This window comes from Salmo salar, chromosome ssa04, assembly GCF_905237065.1.
Source record: "Salmo salar chromosome ssa04, Ssal_v3.1, whole genome shotgun sequence".
Taxonomy (NCBI): Eukaryota; Metazoa; Chordata; class Actinopteri; order Salmoniformes; family Salmonidae; genus Salmo; species Salmo salar.
In genome coordinates, this window is record NC_059445.1 from 81,419,701 (window position 1) to 81,442,392 (window position 22,692).

A 22,692-nucleotide genomic window follows, 5' to 3' on the forward strand; every position below is an offset into this window, starting at 1 on the left:
TTATTTTAAAAGGCTAATTGATCATTAGAAAACCCTTTTGCAACTATGTTAGCACAGCTGAAAACTGTTGTCCTGATTAAAGAAGCAATACAACTGGCCTTCTTTAGACTAGTTGAGTACCTGGAGCATCAGCATTTGTGGGTTCGATTACAGGCTCAAACTGTCCAGAAACAAAGAACTTTCTTCTGAAACTCGTCAGTCTATTCTTGTTCTGAGAAATGAAGGCTATTCCATGCGAGAAATTGTCAAGAACCTGAAGACCTCGTACAACGCTATGTACTACTCCATTCACAGAACAGAGCAAACTGTCTCTAACCACACTAGAAAGAGGAGTGGGAGGCCCGGGTGCACAACTGAGCAAGAGGACAAGTGCATTAAAGTTTCTAGTTTGAGAAACAGACATCTCACAAGTCCTTAACTGGCAGCTTCATTAAATAGTACCTGAAAAACATCAGTCTCAACGTCAACAGTGAAGAGGAGACTCCGGGATGCTGAACTTCTAGGCAGAGTTCCTCTGTCCAGTGCCTGTGTTCTTTTGCCCATCTTAATCTTTTCTTTTTATTGGGCAGTCTGAGATATGGCTTTTTCTTTGCAACTCTGCCTAGAAGGCCAGCATCCGGAGTCGCCTCTTCACTGTTGACGTTGAGAATGGTGTTGGAACCAAAAATCTCCAATTTGGACTCATCAAACCAAAGGACAGATTTCCACTGGTCTAATGTCCATTGCTCGTGTTTCTTGGCCCAAGCAAGTCTCTTCTTATTATTGGTGTCCTTTAGTAATGGTTTCTATGCAGCAACTCGACCATGAAGGCCTGATTGACTCAGTCTCCTCTGAACAGTTGATGTTGAGATGTGTCTGTTACTTGAACTCTGTGAAGCATTTATTTGGGCTGCAATTTCTGAGGCTGGTAACTCTAATGAACTTATCCTCTGTAGCAGAGGTTACTCTGGGTCTTCCTTTCCTGTGGAGGTCCTCATGTGAACCAGTTTCATCATAGCACTTGATGGTTTTTGCGACTGCACTTAAAGACATTTTCCGTATTGACTGACCTTCATGTCTTAAGGTAATGATGGACTGTTGTTTCTCTTTGCTTATTTGAGCTGCTGTTGCCATAATATGGACTTTGTATTTCACCAAATAGGGCTATTTTCTGTATACCATTCCTACCTTGTCACAACACAACTGATTGGCTCAAACGCATTAAGAAGGAAAGAAATTCCACAAATGAATTTTTAAGAAGGCACACCTGTTAATTGAAAAGCTTTCCAGGTGACTACCTCATGAAGCTGGTTGAGAGAATGCCAAGAGTGTGCAAGGCTGTCATCAAGGCAAAGGGTGGCTATTTGAAGAATCTCAAATATAAAATATATTTTGATTTGTTTTACACTTTTTTGATTACTACAGGATTCCATATGTGTTATTTCATCGTTTTGATGCCTGCACTATTATTATACAATGTAGAAAATAGTAAAAATAAAGAAAAACCCTTGAATGAGTAGGTGTTCTAAAACTTTTGACCGGTAGTGTGCATTTTCTCAACAACAAGTTATGGTCAATAATATCAAAGGCTGCTCTGAAATCTAACAGTACAGCTCCTACAATCTTCTTAATATCAATTTATTTCAACCAATCATCAGTCATTTGTGTCAGTGCAGTACATGTTGAGTGCCCTTCTCTATAAGCATGCTGAAAGTCTGTTGTTAATTTGTTTACAGAGAATAGCATTGTATTTGGTTAAGCAACATTTTTTCCAACAGTTTGTTAAGAGCTGGCAGCAAGCTGATTGGTCTGCTGTTAGAAACAGTAAAGGCCGCTTTACCCCTCTTGGGTAGCGGAATGACTTTGGCTTCCCTCCAGGCCTGAGGACTAAGACTTTCCTCTAGGCTCAGATTCAAGATATGACAGATTGGAGCGGCTATAGAGTCAGCTACCATCCTCAGTAGCTTTCCATCTAGGTTTGTCATTATTGATAGATAACAAACAAAAACAATCCACCTCTGTCACACTAACTTTACAAAATTCAAACTTGCAATGCTTTTCTTTCATTATTTGTTTTTTTATGCATGAGTGTGATGGCTCACTGTTCGTTGTTGGCATTTCATGCCAAGTTTGCTGACTTTGCCAATGAAGTAATCATTCAAATAATTGGCAACATCAAATGGTTTTGTGATGAATATGCCATCTGTTTCGATGAATGATGGAGTGGAATTTGTCATTAAGCCCATAATTTCATTTAAAGTACTCAAGTTTTTTTCCTCATTCTTTATATAATTGATCTTGGCTTCATAATACAGTTTCTTCTTCTTATTGTTGAGTTAAGTCGCATAATTTCTCAATTTGCAGTAAGTCAACCAGTCAGATGTGCAGCCAGACTTATTAGCCACTCCGTTTGACCCATCTCTTTCAACCATACAGTTTTTCAATTCCTCATCAATCCATGGAGCCTTAACAGTTCTAACAGTCAGTTTCTTCACAGGTGCATGTTTATCAATAATTGGAAGAAGCAATTTCATAAATTAATCAAGGGCAGCGTCTGGATGCTCCCTATTAATCACATCGGATCAACAAATATTTTTAACATCATCCACATAAGAGTCACAGCAAAATCTTTTGTATGATCTCTTATACACTATTTTAGGCCCAGCTGTTGGAACTTTGGCTTTCCTGGATATAGCCACTATATTGCGATCACTGCATCCAATGGGTACGGATACAGCTTTAGAACAAAGTTCTACAGCATTGGTAAAAATTTGATCAATACATGTGGCTGGTCTTGTTCCTGTAGTTTTTGTAAACACCCTGGTAGGTTGATTAATAACCTGAACCAGATTACAGGCACTGGTTACAGTGAGAAGCGTCCTCTTGAGTGGACAGCTTGATGAAAACCAGTCAATATTCAGGTCCCCAAGAAAGTAGACCTCTCTGTTTACATCACATACACTATCCAGCATTTCACACATATTATTTAGATACTGACTGTTAGAACTTGGTGGCCTATAGCAACACCCCAAACGAAAAGGCTTGAGATGTGCCAAGTGAACCTGCAACCACAACACTTCAGTAACACTTGACATAAGATCTTCTCTAAGCATTACAGGGATATGGCTCTGAATATATTGTCACGACCGTCGTATGAATAATTGGACCAAGGCACAGCGTGAGTGGAGTTCCTCATTTTAATGATAGTGAAACTTCCAAAACAACAAAGATATAACGATCGTGAAATACGTAGCGCACATAGGCACTTATACAAAACAATATCCCACCTAGCAGGTGGGAAAAAGGACACACTAAGTATGATCCCCAATTAGAGGTAACGATTATCAGCTGCCTCAAATTGGGAATCATACACACACACCAACATAGAAATATAATACCTAGAAACCCCCCTAGTCACGCCCTGACCTAAAACACCATAGAGAACCCCGAGGGCTCTCTATGGTCAGGGCGTGACAGTACCCTGCCCCAAAGGTGAGGACTCCGACCGCAAAACCTGAAACAAGATGGGGAGGGTTAGGGTGGGCAACTAGCATCGGTGGCGGCTCCGGTGCGGAATGAAGCACCTGCTCAGACTGCAGATCCGGCCATGAAGCCGGGATGAACGCCATGCTCGGACTGGGCACCGGCGCAGAGGAAGGCTCCGGCCATGGAGCGGGACTGGATGCCGTGCCTGGACTGGGCATCGGTGCAGAGGAAGGCTCCGGCCATGGCACCGGCGCAGGAAGCTCCGGGCCGTGGACCATCACTGGAAGCTCTGGGCCGTGGACCGTCACTGGAGGCTCTGGACCGTGGACCGTCACTGGAGGCTCTGGGCCGTGGACCGTCACTGGAGGCTCTGGACCGTGGACCTTCACTGGAGGCTCTGAACTGTGAACCGTCGCTGGAAGCTCTGGACTGTGAACCGTCGCTGGAGGTTCCGGGCTGTAGACCGTCGCTGGAGACTCCGGACTGTACACACGCACTGGTGGACAAGTGCGGGGAGCCGGCACAGGACGTACCGGGCTGGGAAGGTACACTGGAAGCCTGGTGCGTGGAGCCGGAACAGGTTGCACCGGACTGATGACACGCTCCTCAAAACGCATGCGCTGCAGTATACTCCTAGCCAACATCTCTCTCCGATATCCCTCCTCAAACTGCTCCATCGACTCCCAGACGGTCTCTGGCTCTCTCCTCAGGTCGGCCGACCACCCCTTGTGCCCCCTCCCCCCAAAAAACTTGGGATTGCCCTTGGTTTGTTTGTGGCCGCCGACCCCGGCGTCGTCGCTGTCCTCCTTTACTCCTCGGCGACTCCCGCCAAGGAAGGGTCTCGCATCCACCTAGTATCTCTTCCCATGTCCAACTCTCCTTCACCTCCTGGGCACACTGCTTGGTCCTGACTAGGTGGGATATTCTGTCACGACCGTCGTATGAATAATTGGACCAAGGCGCAGCGTGAGTAGAATTCCAAATTTTAATGATAGTGAAACTTCCAAAACAACAACGATATAACGATCGTGAAATACGTAGCGCACATAGGCACTTATACAAAACAATATCCCACCTAGCAGGTGGGAAAAAGGACACACTAAGTATGATCCCCAATTAGAGGTAACGATTATCAGCTGCCTCTAATTGGGAACCATACACACACACCAACATAGAAATATAATACCTAGAAACCCCCCTAATCACGCCCTGACCTAAAACAGGGCGTGACATATATAGGGCGTGACATATATATACAGTAACACCTCTCCCATAAGCATTCCTGTCTCTTCTATAGATGTTATGTCCTTGTATTGCTACTGCTGTATCAAATGAATTATCTAAGTGAGTCTCAGAAATGTCTAATATATGAATGTTATCTGATGTTAGCTAGTTATTGATTTCATGAACCTTATTTCTAAGGCTACATATATTAATATGGGCTATTTTCATCCCTTTCCTGGGTAGCTGATCAGATATAGACATAATACTGAAAAGAGCAAACAAAGCAAGAGAAAATAATGTACATTCAGCAGTCCATTAATCAGTTGGTGTGTGTATGTGTGTGCTGTGGGGGTTGAAGCTACGAAACCACAGGCTTGGCTCTCAATGAGAGGACAATGAGCCTGTCATAGCGGATGTAAGCAATGTCCCCACGCACTCTGGCAGCTTTCATGGCTGGGATCAGTTCTTTCCTCTTCTGGCGCACAGCTTCCGGATGGTCCTCGTTGAGGAAGATATACGTTCCTCTCAAGTTCTTGGCTCTTTCCAGAACAGCTAACGTGTCCTTGAACCTCAGGAACTTGACCACTATCGGCCTGGGCCTATCGCCTGGGCCGGGGGTGGGTTTTCCAGTCCTGTGGGCCTATCACCTGGGCCGGGGGTGGGTTTTCCAGTTCTATGGGCCTATCACCTGGGCCGGGATTTCCAGTTCTATGGGCGTGCTCCACCTCAATCTTCCTGTGGTCCATCTTCAGTTTCTCAGAGATCATTTCTCTCACTTTGTCCTCAGACTCCGTCCAGGTCTCATGTGGAGATTCTGCAATTCCGTCCACAACCATGTTGTTCTGCCTTCATTGTCCCTCGAGATAATCCGATTTCTCTGTCATTGTTATCATGGATTCACCCACAGAACTGATGTCCTCTCTCAATGACTTACAGACTGCTGTCATCTTGCCGTTCTCCTCTTTAAACTCATTGAGCTGACCCTGGGAGACCTATGGCATCAATGGAAGACTACACTATGAATAAGCTTTAATGTAGCGATCTTTGACACAGGCAGGGAAATAACTAGCAGTACTACGGGTGGTGTTGGTACAGTCTGAAGAAATATAATAAAATACAAACTATCTCCTATAAGATATGCACCATCCATGGTCCTTCATCATGGTGTCTGAACAGCATCTGATGTCCTGGACGTTACACACAGGGAGAATATGAATGATGTCGTTAATAAAAACTGTGTAATGCTTTCAGATGAGTCCTATCCATTAGCCAACGGAAAATAAATGTATTCCGCAGGTGCAAAGAATTAACAGCTAATTAGTGCTATAAATGATAAGGTAATGAGGTGTGTGTGTGTGTGTGTGTGTGTGTGTGTGTGCGTGTGCGTGTGCGTGTGTGTGTGTGTGTGTGTGTGTGTGTGTGTGTGTGTGTGTGTGTGTGTGTGTGTGTGTGTGAGACACTGAACTTGACTCTGAAGTTGTGAATTCATAGGATGTTGTTAATTCTATCCTGAGCTGCACAGTTTAGGATTTTTACTGAGGGAAGGAAGTTTAGCTTTGTGAACTTCAATAGCATGACTGTAGGTAACAAGTTAATGAGTTTCAATGTGGACGTATGGTCACCTTGGTAACAAACTGCAGACTCCAACACCGGAACCATCAGCTTGCTTTCTGGAGTCCTCATTACCATACCTGAGTTAAAGGTTCAATGCAGCTGTTTTGATCTCAATATCAAATCATTTTGGGGTAACAATTAAGTACATTACTGTGATTTGTTTTCAGTTAAAATTGTAAAAAATAAACAACAATTATTTCTTAGCAAAGAGCAATTTCTCATGCAATAATTATTCTAGGACTGTCTGGGAGTGGTCTGATGTGGGGAGGGGAAAACTGAAAACTAACTAGCTGTTATTGGCAGAGAGGTTTGGAACTCTCATTCTTATTGGTCTATTAACTAATTTATCGCCTGGTGATATTTCCATCCCACCAAAACAGGCTGAAATTTCAGGCTGCCTTTTTCAACAGGTCTTACACTAAAAGGGCTTTATCATAATTTTCACAATTTCACAGTATTATTCCAACCTCATAGTGTAGAAATATATATAAATCAATATTTATGTCTGCATTGGGCCTTTAAACTAGTCAATAACAGAACCCTTTCCTAACAGAACCAATCGTCCACTGTGCATCCGTCCATTTCCATAGTCATTTCTTACCCGCAAACAGAGAAAGTGGTGCTGGGAATCTTAAGTACGCCATTAGCACAAGAAACGACACAATGGAAACATTTATGAAAGCTTTCTTTGATTAATATGGAGATAAATACAGGAAGTTAAAGATGTTATTATGTCATCCACTTCACTATGGTTCCAAATAAACATGATGAATTTGACAGCGAGTGTACCTGCAACGCTGGTGTGCTTAACACTAAAGAGTTTCTCCAGGATTCCGTGATTCTGAGATTGCACATTTTGACCAATCACCGCACTATTCCGGCATTAAACAGTTAAATCATCTCAATATTATCGCATTAAATTGACCCATCACCGCAGTAGAGAAAGAGTGCTCGCAATTTCAACCAATCGCAAGACATTTACCAGATAATATGGTTCAATCAAGCCACGTGTCAAGAAACATTTTCTGTTTACAGCACATTTTCATGACACATTTAACAAAATCATCGCATATCAACATGCAAAATGTCAAAATTGTTTCAGGAAAATCAAGCATTTTTGCCCGCAGATGTCACTAAAAATCTCGACAAATTCCTGGAGGGACGAGCTAATGTATAGGACATTTATTGAATCCTGTAAGGCTTAAGACTTCTTTACACCTTCTAATAATAAATATAAAGTTCTTCAAGAGCAAACAAAACAAACAAGCAATATGACAGGTCAACCAATAAAGGCCAAGTCTTTAAATACTGCATCCTTCGGAGATGGATCGGGTCAGTTCATGGCTTGAGCTGAGGGATGTGGTCACAGGATGATGCTGATGATCTTGTAGAGGACAAGTCTGGGAACCAGCCTGAGTCTTATAGCCACTGAACTTCTCCCCTTCCAACTGTGTAGCACCCACTTAGTGATGCCTCAGCACCTCTGGGTGCCTCAAAGCTCACCACAAAAAGTTCAGAATAGTAGCCAGTGGTCCTCACTAAAGACTGGGGTTTTGTATGTATCTAGTATGACCCCTCATGACCATTCAGTCTCTCTCCCTTAATCCTGTTCGGTATGGAATGGATGGATGGATGGAAGGAAGGAATGGATAAATGAATGAATGAAAATGATTGAATGAACTTGAAGTTTTCTGCACTGAAGTGTACTGTGTGGTGTGTGTGTCTCTCTTTATTGTTAGTGATTCAACTAATAGTGTGTGAGTGACCAGAATGAAAGATATGGCATGTTAGCTCACTAATATGACCAATCTCATCCCCCTCAGGCCATGAAGGTGGTGTCCAAGAAGAAGCTGATGAAGCAGTATGGATTTCCACGTACGTGTCACACGGTTGGACCTTGACACATTCAACATACTCCTTAGGTCACTGGTCCTCTGGAGCTCAGGTGGTGGCTTCCATTCCTGGATTCCTGGTACCACCCATACGAGAGAAAAAAATAGTCGCTTTGGATAAAAGTGTCTGCTAAATGATATTTATTATTATTGTTGTTATTATTATTATTGTTGTCAGTTATTAATATTATTATTATTACTATTATTATTATTATTATTACTATTAATAATAGTGTTATTAGTATTACTATTATTAGTATTACTATTAATAATAGTATTATTACTATTATCATTACTGTTAATATTATTATTACTATTATTATTATTACTATTAATAATAATATTATTATTACTATTATTATTATTATTATTACTATTAATAATAGTGTTATTAGTATTACTATTATTAGTATTACTATTAATAATAGTATTATTACTATTATCATTACTGTTAATATTATTATTACTATTATTAGTATTACTATTAATAATAATATTATTATTACTATTATTATTATTACTGTTAATATCATTATTATTACTATTATTGTTATTGTTACTATTAATAATAGTAGTATTATTATTACTATTATTATTTTTATTATTCATATTGTTATTGATAGTATTATTATTAATGTTACTATTATTATTAGTATTACTATTACTATTTTAATTATTAATATTGTTATTAGTATTAATATTAATATTAATATTTGTAGTATTAATATTAATAGTTTTATTATTATTACTATTATTATTATTATTATTATTGCTATTATTATTATTGTTAATATTTTAATTATTAATATTGTTATTATTATTAATATTACTATTAATATTGTATTATTAATATTATTATTAGTATTACTATTAATATTATTATTACTATTGTTATTATTACTATTATTATTATTATTATTATTATTATTATTAAATACAGCTCGGAAGGCCATCAAGCAAAGTATACAGTTAGGATCTTAGCCCTTTCCACACACAGCCCCTGTCATCCTGTATACGGGTTTAAAATGGCAGATTATGTCATTCATCAGCGCTTAAATTGGAACCCAGTGGCTGTACGGTAACACGCTATAAATGACGTCAGCTCAAGTTCTCCGGTTCACAGCGCTGTGTGGGTTTTAACTGACAGCCGTTATAAACTTGAGCGCGACAAGAAAATGACCTCATCCCTCCCGCTAATTGGGCAACTTTTGCACATTTGTTGTTGTCTTGAGTGAGGGAAATGCTGTAAATCGAGAGTCCCGGTGTTCTGAAAGATGAGACGTTGAGGAGTATAATAAATATCGCTTTGATATCATACGAGCAAAACACACACCCATGAGTCAAAATGTGCACTTTACATTTCCATATTTTAAAACGCAGGTCATTTACAGTATCAACGTTTACAAGGATGACATGTGTTATACCCTGTCCTGTCCTGAACAGAATTAGCATACGCATGTCGTATTGCGACAAGCATTAGCCGCAGAACACGCACTTGAATGCACTGTAAGATCAATTTGCATAACTTAACTAGCCATGTTGCAATGGAACAAGCTTTCAGATGATGCCCAGCTGACCCAGATTGTGATTTATAATGGAACGTTTTTGGATTGCGTAAACAACACCAATAGTTGTATGATGGTGCGGACGCAGGGCTGTGTTACAAACAAATAGTATAAGAGTGCTTGCTTCAGTTCCTCATTGGCAAAGCTAGTAGAGCTAAAAAAAAACACCATATAGTGTCATAAAAGTGCATTGAAATTAGGTTTTTGGCCAATTAGCAGCACCAGTTAGAGTTCTAACTCAAACCCACAGTTTGGAGAGGTGTTTGGTCACTTAGCAACACCAGTTAGAGTTCTAACTCAAACCCACAGTTTGGAGAGGTGTTTGGTCACTTAGCAACACCAGTTAGAGATCTAACTCAAACCCCAAGTGTTTTATCTAACTCAAACCCACAGTTTGGAGAGGTGTTTGGTCACTTAGCAACACCAGTTAGAGATCTAACTCAAACCCACAGTTTGGAGAGGTGTTTGGTCACTTAGCAACACCAGTTAGAGATCTAACTCAAACCCACAGTTTGGAGAGGTGTTTGGTCACTTAGCAACACCAGTTAGACCGCTCACTGAAACCCTTGTCATAGTTTTTTATTATATTGCCCCTACTCCAACATGTCATTGAATATTCTTATTATGTTACTGAATGTATCCAAAGTATTTTCACATTTCGTTATTGACAATATGTTGTGAAAAGTACAGTAAATGTAAAATGCACATCAAATCAACAGTATAATGTTTTGTATTCAGTCTTGTGTCAGGTGAACTGATGTGACCTTTTGGTCAGACCTTTTGGTCTGATCATTTCCCCATAATGTCCATAGTGTTTTCTTAACCATGGTCGTACACATGCTTTTTATATTTTTTTTATTTTTTTATTTTACCATTATTTAACTAGGCAAGTCAGTTAAGAACAAATTCTTATTTACATTGACGGCTTACCAGGGAACAGTGGGTTAACTGCCTTCGTGGGTTAACCTCTATGGGCTAGGTGGGACGCTTGCGTCCCACCTACGTAACAGCCACTGGCAGCCTGTGGCGCGATTTTCAAAACCTTAAAAACCCTATTACTTCAATTTCTCAAACATATGACTATTTTACAGCTATTTAAAGACAAGACTCTCGTTAATCTAACCACACTGTCCGATTTCAAAAAGGCTTTACAACGAAAGCAAAACATTAGATTATGTCAGCAGTGTACCAAGCCAGAAATAATCAGACACCCATTTTTCAAGCCAGCATATAATGTCACCAAAACCCAGAAGACAGCTAAATGCAGCACTCACCTTTGATGATCTTCATCAGATGACAACCCTAGGACATTATGTTATACAATACATGCATGTTTTGTTCAATCAAGTTCATATTTATATCAAAAACCAGCTTTTTACATTAGCATGTGACGTTCAGAACTAGCATACCCCCGCAAACTTCCGGGGAATTCGCTAACATTTTACTAAATTACTCACGATAAACGTTCACAAAAAGCATAACAATTATTTTAAGAATTATAGATACAGACCTCCTCTATGCACTCGATATGTCCGATTTTAAAATAGCTTTTTGGTGAAAGCACATTTTGCAATATTCTAAGTACATAGCCCAGGCATCACGGGCTCGCTTATTTAGACACCCGGCAAGTTTAGCACTCACCATAATCATATTTACTATTATAAAAGTTTGATTACCTTTTGTTGTCTTCGTCAGAATGCACACCCAGGACTGCTACTTCAATAACAAATGTTGGTTTGGTCCAAAATAATCCATCGTTATATCCGAATAGCGGCGTTTTGTTCGTATGCGTTCCAGACACTATCCGAAATAGTAAAGAAGTGTCGCGCGCATGGCGCAATTCGTGACAATAAAATTCAAAATATTCCATTACCGTACTTCGAAGCATGTCAACCGCTGTTTAAAATCAATTTTTACGCCATTTTTCTCGTAGAAAAGCGATAATATTCCGACAGGGAATCTCCTTTTCGGCAAACAGAGGAAAAAATCCCAAAGGCGGGGCGGTCGGGTCACGCGCATAAGCCCAGTGTCCCTTGATCGGCCACTTGAGAAAGGCGATAATGTGTTTCAGCCTGGGGCTGGAATGACGACATTCTGTTTTTTCCCGGGCTCTGAGCGCCTATGGACGACGTGGGAAGTGTCACGTTAGAGCAGAGATCCTTAGTAAATGATAGAGATGGAAAAGAAGTTCAAGAAATGGTCAGACAGGCCACTTCCTGTAAAGGAATCTCTCAGGTTTTGACCTGCCATTTGAGTTCTGTTATACTCACAGACACCATTCAAACAGTTTTAGAAAATTTAGGGTGTTTTCTATCCATATGTAATAAGTATATGCATATTCTAGTTACTGGGTAGGAGTGGTAACCAGATTAAATCGGGTATGTTTTTTATCCAGCCGTGTCAATACTGGCCCCCTAGCCCTAACAGGTTTTAACTGCCTTCGATTCAGCAACCTTTCGGTTACTGGCCCAACGCTCTAACCACTAGGCTATCTGCCGCCCCGGTTTATAGTTCTTCTGTTAGAATCATTTCAATTTGGTTCTATCCATATAGGCCTATTTCCATGAGCGTAAAGGGTTAAAGAGTTAAAGAGTTAAAGTGTTCACCAAATGGATAAGATGGGACCGGAATCCATGCTTTGGTTTAGTTTCCTGGCACTGTTTCTAAACGCTAATATTTTAGCATTTGTGGCACAAATCCCATTCAAATCATGGGACTGATATTAGCATTTTTCGCACATCGTGTTGAAATCCAATGAAAGTATCTAAAATTGATTGAATTGTATTAAATTGAATTGAATTGTCTAAAATTGCAGCTGATGTGAGGTTTGGTGTTATTGGTTCCCTGCAGGTCGCCCCCCTCCGAGAGGACCCAAGGCTGCGGTCCAGGGGGAGCAGCCCAAAGTCCTAGGCCCCCTGGAGAGGGTGTACCAGGAGATTGCCATCCTCAAGAAGCTGGACCATCTCAACATAGTCAAACTGGTGGAGGTGAGCGGAGAGCCAACCTCACTGTGTCTCTGCTCAAGAAATCATAGGCCAAGTGTCAGTAAAATCTGTTTCACTGTGTCTGCCCAACGTCTGTGTTTGTACCCGGTAAAGAAACAATATTTAATTTCATTGTTATTTATTTAGCACAGATAGTTCACTAGGTAAGCTGAAACAAAAGGCCAAAGAAGTGAGAGTAGAGTCTGTTTCACTGTGTTTGTCTCTAGTAAAGAAACAAGAGGCCAAGCAAGGAGAATGTGAAGTGGAATCTTAAATCAATTTAATTGACCTAAGAGGCCATGACAAATATGCATTTTACGCTTCACCCAGCAAGACAACACTTTCACTGATAGTTGTTACTGTAGCAATCATTCGACATGCTGCCACCACCACAGAACCACAAGTGTGTCCATGTCCATTTACCAGACATGAGCTACAGGCTTTCATGTACCACACAGTGTCGTATATTGAGGGGAATGCTGAAGGAGCGATACTTATTTGGAAAGGAGTCAGATGAAAGTGAATAGGGTGCCATTTGGGATGCATACTATGCCTCGATGCTGCTACCCTCGGCATACCTCCACAGAATACACAGCATTAACAACCTGGTTGCTTCCTAAACCCTATTCCCTATATATACACAGTGCTTTCGTAAAGTATTCAGACCCCTTGACTTTTCCCCCAAAAAATGTATGTTACAGCCTTATTCTAAAATGTATCAAATAAAATAAAAAGGTCAGCAATACCCCATAATGACAAAGATTATACATTATTTTTGTGCAAATTTATAAAACACAAGTAACAGAAATACCTTATTTACAGAAGTATTCTGTGCACTAAACTGTGTGTAGTGCTATGAGACTCGAAATTGAGTTCAGGTGGATCCTGTTTTCATTGATCATCCTTGAGATGTTTCTACAACTTGATTGGAGTCCACCTGTGGTAAATGTAATTGATTGGACATGATTTGGAAAGGCACACACTTCTCTATATAAGGTCCCACAGTTGACAGTGTATGTCAGAGCAGAAACCAAGCCATGAGGTCGAAGTAATTGTCCGTAGAGCTCCGAGACAGGATTGTGTCGAGGCACAGATCGGGAGAAGGGTACCAAAACATTTCTGCAGCTTTGAAGGTCCCCAAGAACACAGTGGCCTCCATTATTCTTGGGATAATGGATAGGGGGCAGTATTTTTACGTTCGGATGAAAAGCGTGCCCAGAGTAAACTGCCTGCTACTCAGGCCCAGAAGCTAAGATATGCATATTATTAGTAGATTTGGATAGAAAACACTCTGAAGTTTCTAAAACGGTTTGAATGATGTCTGTGAGTATAACAGAACTCATATGGCAGGCGAAAACCTGACAAAAATCCAACCAGGAAGTGGGAAATCTGAGGTTTGTAGTTTTTCAAGTGATTGCCTATCCAATATACAGTGTCTATGGGGTCATATTGCACTTCCTAAGGCTTCCACTAGATGTCAACAGTCTTTAGAACGTTGTTTCATGCTTCTACTGTGAAGGGGGAGAGAATAAGAGCTGTTTGAATCAGGGGTCTGGCAGAATGCCATGAGCTAAGTCTTGCGTGCAGCCGTCAGCGCGAGCTGCGTTCCCTTTCCTTTCTAAAGACAAAAGAATTGTCTGGTTGGAATATTATTGAATATTTATGATAAAAACATCCTAAAGATTGATTCTATACATCGTTTGACATGTTTCTACGAACTGTAATGGAACATTTTTTACTTTTTGTCTGAACTTGGTGCTCGCGCATTGTGCATTTGAATTAGTGAACTGAACGCGCAAACAAAAAGGAGGTATTTGGACATAAATATGGACTTTATCGTGGAACTGGGATTCCTGGGAGTGCATTCCAATGAAGATCATCAAAGGTAAGTGAATATTTATAATGCTATTTCTGACTTTTATTGACTCCACAACATGGCGGGTATCTGTATGGCTTGTTTTGGTGTTTGAGCGCTGTACTCAGATTATTGCAAGGTGTGCTTTCGCCGTAAAGCTTTTTTGAAATCTGACACAGCAGTTGCATTAAGGAGAAGTTTATCTTTAATTTTATGCATAGCACTTGTATCTTTCATCAACGTTTATGATGAGTGGCTCTCTGCAAAATCACCGGTTGTTTTGTAGGCAAAACATTACTGAACATAACGCGCCAATGTAAACTGAGATTTTTGGATATAAATATGAACTTTATCGAACAAAACATACATGTATTGTGTAACTTGAAGTCCTATGACTGCCATCTGATGAAGATCATCAAAGGTTAGTGATTCATTTTATCTCTATTTCTGCTTTTTGTGACTCCTCTCTTTGCTTTCGTCGTAAAGCCTTTTTGAAATTGGACACTGTGGTTGGATTAACAAGAAGTTATGAAAGTAAAATATTTCAAATCATTTTTTTTACATTTTGCGCTCTGCCATTTCACCGGATATTGTCGAGGCTAGCGGAACCCCTAGCCATAACAGGTTTTAAATGATAGAAGTTTGCCAAACTGAGCAATCGGGGGGAGAAGGGCCTTGGTCAGGGAGGTGACCAAGAACCCGACAGTCACTCTGACAGAGCTCCAGAGTTCCTCTGTGGAGATGGGAGAACCTTCCAGAAGGACAACCTTCTCTGCAGCACTCCACCAATCGGGCCTTTATGGTAGAGTGGCCAGACGGAAGCCACTCCTCAGTAAAAGGTACATGAGCCCGCTTGGAGTTTGCCAAAAGGCACCTAAAGGACTCTCAGAACATGAGAAACAAGATTATCTGGTCTGATATACCAAGCGTCATATTTGGAGGAAACCTGGCACCATCCCTACAGTGAAGCATGGTGCTGGTAGCATCATGCTATGGGGATGTTTTTCAGCAGCAGGGACTGGGAGACTAGTCAGGATCGAGGCAAAGATGAACTGAGTACAGAGAGATCCTTAATGAAAACCTGCTTCAGAGCGCTCAGCACCTCAGACTGGGGTGAAGGTTCACCTTCCAACAGGACAACGACCCTAAGCACACAGCCAAGACAACGCAGGAGTGGCTTCAGGACAAGTCTCTGAATGTCCTTGAGTGGCCCAGCCAGAGCCCGGACTTGAACCCGATTGAACATCTCTGAAGAGACCTGAAAACAGCTGTGCAGCAACGCTCCCCATCCAACCTGACAGAGCTTGAGTATGTTCTGCAGAGAAGAATGGGAGAAACTCTTCAAATACAGGTGTGCCAAGCTTGTAGCGTCATACCCAAGAAGACTTGAGGCTGTAATCGCAGCCAAAGGTACTTCAACAAAGTACTGAGTAAAGGGTCTGAATACTTATGTAAATGTGATATTTCCGTTTCTAAAACCGTATTTTTTTTTTTTGCATTGTCATTATGGGGTATTGTGTGTAGATTGATGAGGGGGAAAAAACAACAACTATCTAATCCATTTTAGAATAAGGCTGTAACGTAGCAAAATGTTGAAAAAAAATGGTAAAGGGGTCTGAGTAGTTTCTAAAGGCACGGTGTAGTGCACTAGTTTCTAAAGGCACGGTGTAGTGCACTAGTTTCTGAAGGCACTGTGTAGTGCACTGGTTTCTGAAGGCACGGTGTAGTGCACTAGTTTCTGAAGGCATGGTGTAGTGCACTAGTTTCTAAAGGCACGGTGTAGTGCACTAGTTTCTAAAGGCACGGTGTAGTGCACTAGTTTCTAAAGGCATGGTGTAGTGCACTATTTTCTAAAGGCACGGTGTAGTGCACTACTTTCTAAAGGCACGGTGTAGTGCACTAGTTTCTAAAGGCACGGTGTAGTGCACTAGTTTCTAAAGGCACTGTGTAGTGCACCAGTTTCTAAAGGCACGGTGTAGTGCACTAGTTTCTAAAGGCATGGTGTAGTGCACTAGTTTCTGAAGGCATGGTGTAGTGCACTAGTTTCTAAAGGCACGGTGTAGTGCACTAGTTTCTAAAGGCACGGTGTAGTGCACTAGTTTCTAAAGGCACGGTGTAGTGCACTAGTTTCTGAAGGCATGGTGTAGTGCACTAGTTTCTAAAGGCACGGTGTAGTGCACTAGTTTCTGAAGGCACGGCGTAGTGCACTAGTTTCTGAAGGCATGGTGTAGTGCACTAGTTTCTAAAGGCACGGTGTAGTGCACTAGTTTCTAAAGGCACGGTGTAGTGCACTACTTTCTAAAGGCACGGTGTAGTGCACTAGTTTCTAAAGGCACGGTGTAGTGCACTAGTTTCTAAAGGCATGGTGTAGTGCACTAGTTTCTGAAGGCACGGTGTAGTGCACTAGTTTCTAAAGGCATGGTGTAGTGCACTAGTTTCTAAAGGCACGGTGTAGTGCACTAGTTTCTAAAGGCACGGTGTAGTGCACTACTTTCTAAAGGCACGGTGTAGTGCACTAGTTTCTGAAGGCACGGTGTAGTGCACTAGTTTCTAAAGGCACGGTGTAGTGCACTAGTTTCTAAAGGCATGGTGTAGTGCACTACTTTCTGAAGGCACGGTGTAGTGCACTAGTTTCTAAAGGCATGGTGTAGTGCACTAGTTTCTGAAGGCACGGTGTAGTTCACTAGTTTCTGAAGGCATGGTGTAGTGCACTAGTTTCTAAAGGCATGGTGTAGTTCACTAGTTTCTGAAGGCACGGTGTAGTTCACTAGTTTCTGAAGGCATGGTGTAGTGCACTAGTTTCTAAAGGCACGGTGTAGTGCACTAGTTTCTGAAGGCACGGTGTAGTGCACTAGTTTCTAAAGGCACGGTGTAGTGCACTAGTTTCTGAAGGCACGGTGTAGTGCACTAGTTTCTAAAGGCACGGTGTAGTGCACTAGTTTCTGAAGGCACTGTGTAGTGCACTACGGTCAAGAGACGTATAATATAGGGGAAAGAGTACCATTTTGGGACGCGACCAATCACTGCGCTGCTCACCACAGTGGCTTATGTGAAGGAGATGTATATTTAGAGAGGAGAGACGGAGGAGAGACGGACATAACTCACCGCGCTGATGCACTCGTCTCCCCAGTGACATCATCAGAGTGCTCTTCAATCACAGGCAGGCGGCGGGGGGGGCGCACCCAGACTTATTTGGGGTGCCTCATCAGGGCCTGATGGAGGGTCGGGTGGGTGGAGGGCATCGAGAGGGCTGGGGCTGGAGTCAGTAAGAGGTACCATGCCAGTCAGTCATAATGAGTTACAGTGAAAGGAGGGGAGGGTGGAGGCGCGGAGATGGGATGGAGTCAGTGGGTGGCCATGGGTACCTCTGGGGCTCCCAGCAGCACTGTGCCAGTCAGTCATAATGAGTTACAGTGAAAGTGGAGCTCCTCTCTTAGTGTTTCACTCTACAGCCTCATCCCAGAGCAACCAGCCACTCCCACTCCTCCTGTCCTCTTCTATCCATCTCCTCCTCTCTCCATCTCCTCCTGTCCTCCTCTCTCCATCTCCTCCTGTCCTCCTCTATCTATCTCCTCCTGTCCTCCTCTCTCCATCTCCTCCTCTCTCCATCTCCTCCTGTCCTCCTCTCTCCATCTCCTCCTGTCCTCCTCTCTCCATCTCCTCCTCTCTCCATCTCCTCCTGTCCTCCTCTCTCCATCTCCTCCTGTCCTCCTCTCTCCATCTCCTCCTGTCCTCCTCTCTCCATCTCCTCCTCTCCCTCTCCCATCTACTCCTGTCCTCCTCTCTCCATCTCCTCCTGTCCTCCTCTCTCCATCTCCGCCTCTCTCCATCTCCTCCTGTCCTCCTCTCTCCATCTCCTCCTCTCTCCATCTCCTCCTGTCCTCCTCTCTCATCTCCTCCTGTCCTCCTCTCTCCATCTCCTCCTCTCTCCATCTCTTCCTGTCCTCCTCTCCCCATCTCCTTCTGTCCTCCTCTCCCCATCTCCTCATCTCCTCCTGTCCTCCTCTCTCCATCTCCTCCTGCCCTCCTCTCCCCATCTCCTCCTGTCCTCCTCTATTCTCCATTCATTCCCAACTCAAAGCTCATTATGTAAAGTACCTACCAGGCCTGGGTTTAGCGCTGGGATGAGATCATATTCATTGTGCCTCTCCAATTCACAGTCAAATGTTCTTATTATGCCTCAGAACTGTTCTCTTGTTATAAAAGAGTCTCAGCTAGAGGGAAAATGTAAAATGGCAATTACATTTGTCACAGATGGTTAGTAGCTAAGATAATACAGTACATGTTAGATATTAATATGCTCCTCAATTGGGCTCAATTCAAACTGGCATCTAAGATCCTCTTGAGACAAGTGCTTTAAAGGCCAATGAATACTTGCTATGCTGCATTCTCCAGTGTCATGGGAATACCTATACTATAGGGCTGGGGTGTTGACATCTTACCCGAGGTCCGAGGTACTGTGCTTTTCTGTACCACCTGATAATTACATGTACACATGTGGTGTCCCAGGCCTGATTACAGGGGAAGAAAAAAATGAATGAAAAATGAGCACTGGCCTTAAGTTCCAGGTAGGGTGTATTATAAAACTGGTTGTTTGGATCCTAGATGCTGATTGGACGAGCAACCATTTTGTTTAGAACTGATGACCAGTCCTTTTGCAAAGCAACTATGCAAAAATAATTCAAGACTGGGTGTGCATCTGTAGAAACATGGCCAAAATAACTAACAATCAGATTTTTGTCCAGAATATATCTTATGATGGAATAATTAAATTGTATTAATTTACTTATTAAAATAACATTTTAATGAAAATATGTAATTCATTGTAATTTTAATATGTTTGTAAGAGTTTTATAAAAGCAATAATCACGGTGGGCCGAACAACGCTATTTACCTGTGTCTGCCTCTTATGCTTGATAATATTATGGGATGTATTCCTGATGATGTGTCATTATTGTTGCAGGTGTTGGATGATCCTGCGGAGGACAACCTTCACATGGGTATGTACCTCACTCTTATCTCGACTGTAAATCGACCTGTTAGTGCCCTGAGTAGTTGGCACAGCTGACTCCATAGGAAAACGCCAGACTAGAGGATGCAGGATGATGGCGCAAAAAATGCAGCCTCTCTACCACGCACACTTAGGAAAAAGTGTTCTTTATTTGTCCCCTTAAGAGAACCCTTTTTTGTTTCAGGTAGAACCCTTTGGTGGTGAAAGGGTTCCACTTGTAACCAAAAATAGTTATTTTCGGAGGGACAGTTGAAGAACCCTTTATGATTCTAGGTAGCACCTTGTTTTCTAAAGCGTGCATCACCTCTTTAAGGTACATAGACTATGGTTGGAGTCCTTCCATCAGTATGAGGAGACATGGCAGGAGAGAGAATGGCTGAGTTAGGCATCAAACCACCTAATCTACTATAGATAACTATGCTATTGGCTAATGAAAAGGTGTCGTACCTTACAGTGTTAGTGTCAGTTAGACTACAGCCAATTGTGCTGAGTTCGACAGTATACAGTACTACAATCTCTTTGACAGACATAGACTGATGCATTTATCATCTCTGTCTCTCTCTCTCTCTCTCTCTCGCTCTCTCTCTCTCTCTCTCTCTCTCTCTCTCTCTCTCTCTCTCTCTCTCTCTCTCTGTCTCTCTCTCTCTATCCTGAAGTGTTTGATTTGATGCCAAAGGGGTGAGTAGCCTAGGGCATGTTGTGTCCTTTTTTCATCAATAATTGAAGCCCGACCCCCATCCCCTCTTACCCTTTCCCCTCATCCTCCCTTTCCTCTCTTCTCTCTCTCTCCAGTGTCTCCTTCATTACTCAAAGCTGACGTAGTGCCTTTGTTCAACGCTCTCTCTTTCTCTCCTCCTCCCGCATCACTCTCTTTCCAGAGGGGATTCATCATGTGCTTGTGTTTGACACTTGACAGTTATTACCAGTGGTATTACCACTAGACCAGAGTTTCTCTATGCTTTTTGCCCCGCTTCTCTTCCCGTTAAGAGAGGTTTTATTCCTCTTATTTGTTGCAGTGGATTTTCTAAAGTAAAGGGATGATGATGGCTTCCTTTGGTTAGTGACTCAAATCAAATCTAATTGTATTTGTCACGTGCTTCGTAAACAACAGGTGTAGACTAACAGTTTAGACCATGGAGAAGCCATTTTGTATCAGACATTCCCCTGGTTAGACCACTGAGAAACCCCTTTGATGTGAAGCTAATGGCTTTGTGACAAGAAAACAGGAGAAATAGAGAGCTGGTAGCATGAGGGAATTCTTTCTGAATGGTGACATTTTGATTCAATAGAAGGGCAACTTTTCCCATCTAATCCACCCAATGCCCATTTAACTGGGAGGGGAGGGAGAGAGGGAGAGGGGGAGGGAGGGAAAGGGGGAGAGAGGGAGAGTGAGGGGTGGGAGCTCTATGATGACCTTTTTTACAAGGAGCACTTGTGCACCTAAGTTGAAAAATGTAGCCACAAACAAAGAAATCCCTAAGACAGGGAATTTTTACTCCGATTAAATGTCAGGAATTGTGAAAAACTGAGTATAAATGTATTTGGCTGGTGTATGTAAACTTTCGACTTCAACTGTGTTTGACCTCTCAGCTTCCCTATCAAATCTAAAAATGTCAAACTGAAAACTGAAGAAAATTAACAACAATGACAAATGGTTTGATGAAGAATGCAAATACCTAAGAAAGAAATTGAGAAACATATCCAACCAAAAACATAGAGACCCAGAAAACCTGAGCCTACGCCTTCACAATGGTGAATCACTAAAACAATACAGAAATACACTACGGAGAAAGAAGGAACAGCACGTCAGAAATCAGCTCAATGTAATTTAAGAATCCATAGACTGGTCCAGTCGCCAGGACCACAATTACAAATTCCATCTAGACACCGTTGCCCTAGATCACACAAAAAACTATACATACCTCGGCCTAAACATCAGCGCCACAGGTAACTTCCACAAAGCTGTGAACGAGCTGAGAGACAAGGCAAGAAGGGCCTGCTATGCCATCAAAAGGAACATAAAATTCGATATACCAATTATATCCTTTTCAAAAATATCCTCTGTGTACAACATAAAACACCAAATAATGCATGCAGATCAGAATTAGGCCGATACCCGCTAATTATCAAAATCCAGAAAAGAGCCGTTAAATTCTACAACCATCTAAAAGGAAGCGATTCCCAAACCTTCCATAACAAAGCCATCACCTACAGAGAGATGAACCTGGAGATGAGTCCCCTAAGCAAGCTGGTCCTGGGGCTCTGTTCACAAACACAAACAGACCCCACAGAGCCCCAGGACAGCAACACAATTAGACCCAACCAAATCATGAGAAAACAAAAAGAGAATTACATTTTAGTAGACACTCTTATCCAGAGCGACTTACAGTAGTGAATGCATACATTTCATACATTTTCTCTCCGTACTGGTCCCCCGTGGGAAACGAACCCACAACCCTGGCGTTGCAAACACCATGCTCTACCAACTGAGCCACACGGGACCAATTACTTGACACGTTGGAAAGAATTAACAAAAAACAGAGCAAACTAGAATGCTATTTGTCCCTAAACAGAGAGTACACAGTGGCAGAATACGTGACACTGTGACTGACCCAAACTTAAGGAAAGCTTTGACTATGTACAGACTCCGTGAGCATAGCCTTGCTATTGAGAAAGGCAGACCTGGCTCTCAACAGAAGACAGACTATGTGCCCACAAAAGGAGGTGGAAACTGAACTGCACTTCCTAACCTCCTGCCAAATGTATGACCATATTAGAGACCCATATTTCCCTCAGATTACACAGATCCACAAAGAATTAGAAAACAAACCCAATTTTGATAAACTTCCATATCTTTTGGGTGAAATACCACAGTGTGCCATCACAGCAGCAAGATTTGTGACCTGTTGCCACAAGAAAAGGTCAACCAGTGAAGAACAAACACCATTGTAAATACGATTTGTGACCTCCTAAGTTTTCATAACTGTGACCTTAATTGCCTACCGTCTGTAAGCTGTTAGTGTCTTAACGACCGTTCCAAAGGTACATGTTCATTAATTGTTTACGGTTCATTGAACGAGCA

General features: G+C 41.9%; 1 protein-coding gene across 2 annotated transcripts in view; it reads left to right on the plus strand.

Annotated features, from left to right (window-relative positions):
- The window catches only part of LOC106603934 (calcium/calmodulin-dependent protein kinase kinase 1), a 158,675-nt gene that overhangs the window by 79,494 nt on the left and 56,489 nt on the right, over window positions 1-22,692 (plus strand). For both annotated transcript variants that reach the window (XM_014198188.2, XM_014198189.2), the window contains exons 6-9: window positions 8,127-8,178; window positions 12,611-12,747; window positions 19,563-19,599; window positions 20,267-20,288. In XM_014198188.2, the coding sequence (XP_014053663.1) occupies window positions 8,127-8,178; window positions 12,611-12,747; window positions 19,563-19,599; window positions 20,267-20,288 (248 nt within the window). The remainder of the gene's footprint in view (window positions 1-8,126; window positions 8,179-12,610; window positions 12,748-19,562; window positions 19,600-20,266; window positions 20,289-22,692) is intronic.